The sequence below is a fragment of the Nicotiana attenuata genome, unplaced genomic scaffold (assembly GCF_001879085.1).
Source record: "Nicotiana attenuata strain UT unplaced genomic scaffold, NIATTr2, whole genome shotgun sequence".
In the NCBI taxonomy this organism is placed as follows: Eukaryota; Viridiplantae; Streptophyta; class Magnoliopsida; order Solanales; family Solanaceae; genus Nicotiana; species Nicotiana attenuata.
The window spans coordinates 42,049-49,684 of NW_017672723.1; the positions used below are offsets into that span (position 1 = coordinate 42,049).

A 7,636-nucleotide genomic window follows, 5' to 3' on the forward strand; every position below is an offset into this window, starting at 1 on the left:
GGAAAGACAAACCGTCGGCATCAGACTTATCGAAGGTGATACTGTCTTCGAAGTCGTCATACCGTTCATGGGCGATGGTCCGCTTTAGTCTGTGTGTGGTGGCGAGCTTGACGTGATTGATCACTGACTCGTCGCCGCCTCCGACGATCATGTTTATCGTGCGCGCTGGGGAAGGTGGCTTCGGTGGCCCGTGGGATTGTTCCCGTCCGCGTGCAAAGTTGATTTTCCCTTTGTCACTGAGTAACTCCCTCAGGTATCCCTGGTTCAGCATCCTGACCACCTCTTGCCGTAGGCCTATGCAGTCTTCGGTTTTGTGTCCTCGTTCCTGATGGAACTCACATAGGGCGTTTGATTTCCTTGTGGCAGGGTCTGATTTCATCTTCTGCGGCCAATGCACCTTGGTGCCCAGCTTCTCCAGTGCGTACACTATTTCTGAAGGAGATACACAAAAGTTATGGGCGGTTAATAAAGGGGGCGTACCTCTTTCGTTTCGGAGTGGGGCGACGTGTCGCTGTAGCGCGTCTGTATGCCTTGGTGGCGGATGGGAGGATCTGGTGTATGGCTGATGTCGATCTTTGTTGGAGCGGGGGAGTTGTTCTCGTCGTCCTTCGTTCCGTCGATCTCTCCTCGTTTCCGAGTGTATCGCTGTTAGCCGTTGGGTCGGCCCATTAAGATCGTCCTCGTCCGCTCGTACCTCGGCGCAATAGGCGTTGTGGATTTCCTCCCATGTGGTAGGGGGATATTTCATGAGGCGGCTCAGCAGCTTCTTGGTTGCCCTCGAACCATCTCTGCTTAGCCCGTTCTGGAAAGCGGCGACTGCCATACCTTCCGATACGTTTGGTAGACTCATCCTTACCCTGTTAAACCTTGCCAGGAAGTCCCTGAGTCCCTCTCCTGTGTTTTGCCTGACGGCGAAGATGTCGTTGACCCTGGCCTCCGCTTTCTTCGCGCCTGCATGGGCTGTGACGAACTTATCCGCCATTTCCTCGAACGTTGATATTGCCTTAGCCGGTAGCTGAGAGTACCATGTTAAGGCCCCTCCTGTCAACGTCTCGCCAAACTTCTTCAGCAGTACCGACGGTACCTGTTCTTTCGATAGGTCGTTGCCCTTCACAGCGGTGACGTAGTGGATCAGATGATCCTCGGGATCTGTGGTTCCGTCATATACCCTCAGGTAGGGTGGCATCTTGAAGGTTTTTGGGGTGGAGTGAGGGGCAGCTTCTTCAGTGTATGGTTGTTCAACGAACCTTCCCACGTCGCGTTTTGGTAGCAACTTGGGAGCACCGGGGATCTTGTCGACCCTCTCCCGGTGTTCCTTCATCTGACCGCGGAGCGCCTTGTTTTCATTTTCCATTTCTTCCATCTTCTTTAGGATGGCTGTTAGCGTGCCATTGTTGGTCTGTGTCTCGATGGGTTTGTTATTCGCTAGTGTAACTTCCGGTTCGCTCACGGCAGCAGTGGTACCTACCGTTGGTGTACATCCGATGTTACTTTGTGGTGACCTCTCAACCAAGCCACTTAGAGCGCTTGTTAGCCATCTTTCCAGTAGCTCTTTGACTGCTGAGGGTGCTTCCGTAACTGCAGATGTGGAAGCTCCTTTTTCGTGCAAGATCGTCAGACCTTCGGATGGGGAAGGTGAGATCTCTGCACCCGGTGTGATGCTAGGGGTTGCATTCAGGATGCCATCGTCACTGGCCTCGTTGAGAGGGCCAAGGAGATTGGTAGTGACACCCAATATAGCTTTCGATCTTGTGTTATTTTCGGCCATTTTCTGTTTTTTTTTTAAGTGTAGAGAGTGGTAGTTGGTTGATCTCTAGGTGGATACTATGGTTTTGATTCTCGAAATCCCCACAGACGGCGCTAAATTGTTTGGCTCAAAAGTTAACAATATACTTTGTAAGCTAAAAAACAATCAAAAGTAGAAAAAGGGTAAATCATAATCAAATATAATAATCCTAGAGTTGCAAAGATGATAATATTGTTGTAGATCTAGTATTGCAAAGAGACAGTATGAACTCAATAAGATACGTTCGTTTGAAATAGAGATAGAGAGAGAAAGCCAGAAAGATGAGAGAGTTGTATTAGATCAGATGATCCTTTTTACAATGTGAAGGTCTCCTTTATATAATAGGAGACCTTCCTCAAAAGAATCAAAAAGTTACAAAGATAGGTAACGTCTCCCTAGTGAAGACATTGAGTCCTAAACGATGTCGCTTTTGCCCCCACGGCCGAGTCGTACCCGCTACGTTGACAGGCGTACACTCATTGAGCGTACCCACTGGCGTAGAGATGCTGAGGGTCAAATTTGACCCTATACAAATTACATAGCAAAAATTGAGATAATACATTATGGTTTTTCACCAGTAAATCACATAGGAAAAAGTGAATCATGTTTGGTTCTGACTTTTTGTGGAAGCCAAGAGAAAGGATTTCAAAGGCTTATGGAATTTTGCGGGTTTCTCATAAAGGAAAGCATGGCCTGTATTCTTGATCACCACAAGTTGAGCATTCTCGCCTAAATGCCTGCCAATAATTTTTACATCTCAGTCAACCCCAACGAAACATATTAATAAACGATTATTTATGTAAATAAATTCCAACTAACCCATTAGGGGAAATGAACCTTTTCAGTCTGTGACCTAGTTCTAAAGGAAATATTTTGTCTTGATCTCCCCACACTATTAACGTTGGCTGTAAAGAAAGCAACATTAATTAGGAAAAACAATACTAGCAATGTTAATTAATGTATTTGGGACCATTATTATATTGAAGACAGGGAAAAGGGTAAAACCTGAGTGATCTTAGGTAGATCGGATAGCTTTCTGTCTTTCGCAATTGCGAGAAGCAGCTCTTTCTTCTCCTTTACATAATCTGTAAACATTTCCTGCACATGACACCAAAATCATTTCGCTACAACATGAGGCACAAGTCTTTTCTTTAACTTCTAGTTTTTGTAGACGTGTTAGGGGAGGGAATGTTCTACTGTTGTACTACTCACAAATATTACTAGTAAATTTGTTCTGATATATTTAACGTTTTGAAAAAATTAGAAGCATTTTTTACTCTTTCCAAGTTGACCCTTATTGTTTCAATTAGTAGAATGTTAGTATTTAACGGCATGTTATTTAGACAAATACTCTATGATAAGGCTATTAAATATCTTTTTAAAAGACGGATAAAGGATGTCAAAGTCTTGACCTCATTTGGTTTCCCCTGTTCAATAAAATCAGACATTCCTTATGAGTTATGACAAAGGTGATCATGTCCATTTATTATTATTATTTTTTATATATAAATTGATTCCAGCAATAATCTGACCGAAACTGGTTTAGGTAAGCAACACATGAAACGCTCCATTGGCCATTGGGGCCACCGAGTCGGCCAAGGCCTGCAATATCATTTTTGCAATGGTACATCTTTTTATTGAAGTTGTACTAAGTCATATTAATATATCATGGTCCAGTCATAAATTAAGGAAGAATAGATTAAATAACTATAAGTTAGTAATAAAAGTGTATAAAATATGTCATGTATTTATTGAATTAATATAAACACATGCGCAAGTACTACCATCGCATCTTGATGGCAGCAAAAAATGGATTAAAGATACTAATTAAGTGGGCATTTGGCATTGATTCACTTCAATTTGCTCGATCCTTTTGGTAAATGCAACAAGAATCTAGGTTTTTTCCTTTATCTACCACTAAGTTCAATCCAAACCAACCACTGAACCACATAATCCATCCAACTCATAGAGATTGTCTCGTTTGGAGCTTTATATTCAATTTCTTCACGTTCAACTAATTAACTTTTAAATGGGGCCGGAGTAGTTTGTCATTTAATAATTGATATTTTGAGATTTTACAATTATTAAAAGTGATTAAAGTCCTTATGCGGTTTATCTTAAGGAAAAGAAGTTTTTATTCGATACTTTTATTCTACTCTAGCATAACATGCTTTTTTTTATTATATTCATGTTGCAAATTCCGAACGTGGAACCACAAATGATTTTGTGACCTATTATAGTTTCTTTTTAGTTTTGTTTTTGTTTTAGACAAGCAATATCTGAAAATAAAACACGTCCGTTCTATATAGCTTTATTTTTTTTTATTCAAATTGTAAAGAGTTATGTTATATCATTTCCTTCTTTCTTATTCTAAGATGTCGTCTATTATAAATTTAAAACTCTTTTATTTTGAAACATCAAAAAATACTGAAACATTAAATTGGTAGATCTGCATCTTCAACTACCCGTGAGAACGCATTCAATGTCTTTGCTTCAACTGTATATAGTTGAATTAAATAAAAATTATCTTCCTCTCTTTAATCTTTTGTACTAGCATTGATTGGAATACAAGAATTCTGTATGTCTTTCTGAAATAAAATTAATATTTAAAAAAAATGACAAGTCACAATAATTAATAATTCAAAATATTTAAGTCACATATTAAATTAGAAAGCAAAGTTTCACAGAAAAATCTCGTTACACTTCTCATGGTAACAGTACTACGTACGTAAAGTAGTTATATCATATTGTCAATTTTATTTTTCAGATAATTAGTTAACTAATAATTGTAGTTAATTAAGAGGCAGACAAAGATGTAAGAAGAACTAATTGGAAAATGAGACACTTACATCAATGAAGTCAGTAAGCAAGCAAGAAGGCAAAACTTTCGCCGGAGCTTTAACGAACGTGTAACCCATCAACTCTCTCATTTGCTCCGCCGTCTGCGGCAGCAGAATGTTGGCCGCATCCTCCACACTGTTCACCGCAAACAACCCTTCTTGTAAATCCTTCTCCTCCAAACAAACTCCGGCACAGCAAATCACCACTTTCTCCACACAATCCTTATACTGCGCCGCCATATTATACGCCACGAACCCACCGTAGCTCAGCCCAACAACGCTCATCTTCACCACCGAGTTCGCCTCCATCACGCGCTTCACGCACTCAGCTTGAAATGACTCGGACCGATCGGGTCGGGTCGTGTAGGAGTCGCCGAAGAATACTAAGTCGGGGACGTAGACGTTGAAGTGCCGTGAAAGGATTCGGACCGTTTCGCTCCATTGCCACATGGAGTTGGCGCCGAACCCGTGGATCAGGACCAAGTCGGGTCGGGTTGATTTCCTTGTTTTGGGTACCCAACAGTGCATGATGGTGCCATCTTTGAGGTCAGTGACAGTAGATCGGAGACCCCGACTGCTGAAACTGGATTTGAGGCATCTGTTCTTTGTAGCCGTTAAGCTAAAACACTTGGGCATCACTGATATAAGATTTCAGAACATGCACTATGTGTTTGTGTGATTTATGGGTGTCGGATAATTTGTGAAGAAAATATTAATTGTGGAAAATTGTACTTAGAAAGGGAGAAAGTGGAAAGTGGAATAAGAATTCTACATATTTATAGATTATTTGCAGACTGTAGAGGTCAAGGGTCAAAGGAAATATTTAAATAATGAATAAGGAAATGTCCATTGCTGTTGGCTCCCCCCACGTCTTCACCATGAATATTTTGGGGAAAACAAGAAGAAAAGCTTAGCTTTTATACACTATATATTTCCATTTTTACCAAATCGTACTTTTTTCATTTATGCAAAAATTAACTTTATCAATTACGGAAACTTAGTGCGCACCGGGCTGTCCTTTTTCTTATTATGTAGTCGGAGAATTGAGAAGGGAAAGGAGCTAGCACAGTAAAAAGTGAATCCACATTAATTATTCTGTAAAACATTTCCACCCATATCATTAAACTATATCCTTTTGTAGTAATATTGTTTATTTCAGCTCTAGATTCTTGAGATGAGGTTTTACCCCCACGCTACAAAATGGATTTGAATTGTGATTTCCATTTCAAGCGAGATCATCAGTTTTTTCTTGAATTTAAAGTTGTGTACAGAAGTATATACTTAATATTTACAACTTTATCTATAATATTAGGTATCTATTCATAACAAGTCTAAACTTATAACCTAAACAAAGAATAATAACCTGTTATAATTGGCCAAATTAGATGGATACACTACTAGAAATTCGGTAATTATCGACCAAAAAAATCGACCAACTTTGGTCGGTTATGGACAATTACCGACCAAAATGCCACCAAATACGCTTGGACGGTATTTTGGTGGTCACTTTAGTATACCGACCAAAGTTGATCGGAAATTACCGACCAACGTTGGTCGGTAAATTAAAATTAAAAAAAAATTGCAAAAAAAAAAAATGACCAAAGTTGGTCAGTATTTTAATTATGTAATCAAAAGATTCACCGTTTGGGAATCGAACTGGGGTGTGTATTGTGGCAGGATACTATTCTACCACTAGACCATTGGTGCATTTTGTTTTAAGATTATCTTTTTATTTATTTATACTCTTTAATTATATTTTCGCACGAAAATAACCGACCAAAGTTGGTCGGTTTTACTAAAAAATAAAATTACCGACCAAAGTTGGTCGGTTTTTTAAAATGACTGGCCGAAATTACCGACCAAAGTTGGTCGTTTTTTTTAATATTAATTTTTATTTATTTTAATTGCATAAACCGATCAAAGCTGATCGATTTCTTGAAAAATAAATTTCGCGGGACTCAAAAATAGTTTCCTGCATTTTTGCGCCAAAGAAAACCGACCAAAGTTGGTCGGTTTAGTAAAAAAAAAATTAAAAATTCAAATATTTTGAAAAACCGACCAACTTTGGTCGGTTTTTTTCTTGGTCGATTTTTGCCGAATTTCTAGTAGTGATAATTAAATTATTTTACATTATGTAACTTAAACAAAAATAAATAAATCATTTTTCCTTAGCTAAAACTGTGGAGGCCTGAGTTTAGACAGCTTTTCGTAACGTTTATAAATAAGTGGTCTAGATATCTTTCGGAGAAATAATTTGATGCGTAGTTGTCATCTTAAGAATCGTGTTTTTGCCCCTCAAATTTCTTTCATTGCTTTAAGTGTTGTATTATTTTTTAAAAAAATCGAAAAGCTATTAGTAGAGTACTTACTGTCTAAATAAGCACCATGCAAAGTGGTTTGAGCATATCATGTGATATATACTTATTAAATATTAAAAAAGGGAAGGAATCTATATCCGAAAATGTTAATACTTCCTTGTTGGATATTCTTAAAACCATTAATCATGTGATAATCAATATCTTGGGAAAAATAGGATGAGCTTTTCAAAGATAAAAATAAGTTTGACCAAAGCTATCCAATTGACGTCGAAATGATTATAAACCTGAGAAATGTAACCTCAGTCGGGCATAAATAAATTAAAATGTATTTTACAATATATTAAACATTGTTGAGCCAATTTGCGTTTCCAAAATCATGAGAATAAAGGCGTTTAGCATCCGAAACTTCTTAATGACTGGACAAGCCAGTAAAATGATAAAGGACAAAAAGATTAGAGCATCCTATGCTCGACCTTTCAATGTGGAAATTATAAGAAACAGTATTTTCGTATTTTAGTTTTCATTTTCACGAATATTAAAAAAAAGTCTCGACTTTTTCAATTTTAGTCTAACATAATTGTCTTATCTAGAAACCTGAAATTAGAAAGTTCAATCCAGGGAGAGTATTTGTAGGACAAATTTATCTGTCACGTGTGTGTGGATATTTTAATATTCTGTTTTGGAAGAAGGGA

General features: G+C 38.3%; 1 protein-coding gene across 2 annotated transcripts; it reads right to left on the minus strand.

Annotated features, from left to right (window-relative positions):
• Positions 1–2,174: 2,174 nt before the first annotated feature.
• On the minus strand, positions 2,175–5,525 carry LOC109214270 (pimeloyl-[acyl-carrier protein] methyl ester esterase-like). 2 transcript variants are annotated; one of them, XM_019378174.1, is made up of 4 exons: positions 4,636–5,525; positions 2,792–2,884; positions 2,624–2,691; positions 2,175–2,523 (listed from the first exon to the last, which is right to left on the minus strand). In XM_019378174.1, exons 1-4 carry the CDS (start codon positions 5,260–5,262, stop codon positions 2,388–2,390), a joined length of 924 nt encoding a protein of 307 aa, XP_019233719.1. In that variant the 5' UTR covers positions 5,263–5,525; the 3' UTR covers positions 2,175–2,387. The 2 variants fall into 2 exon arrangements, with proteins under 2 accessions (XP_019233719.1, XP_019233718.1); XM_019378173.1 differs by having other exon boundaries at positions 2,606–2,691; positions 4,636–5,524.
• Positions 5,526–7,636: the final 2,111 nt, after the last annotated feature.

Bases quoted from the DNA above. Each gene is read 5' to 3' on its own strand.
- LOC109214270 (XM_019378173.1), bottom strand. From the start codon at position 5,262: ATGCCCAAGTGTTTTAGCTTAACGGCTACAAAGAACAGATGCCTCAAA. The intron at 2,692-2,791 runs GTTTTACCCTTT...CTTTCTTTACAG, and splicing joins ATCTACCTAAGATCACTCAG to CCAACGTTAATAGTGTGGGG. The intron at 2,524-2,605 runs GTTAGTTGGAAT...AATTATTGGCAG, and splicing joins AGGTTCATTTCCCCTAATGG to GCATTTAGGCGAGAATGCTC.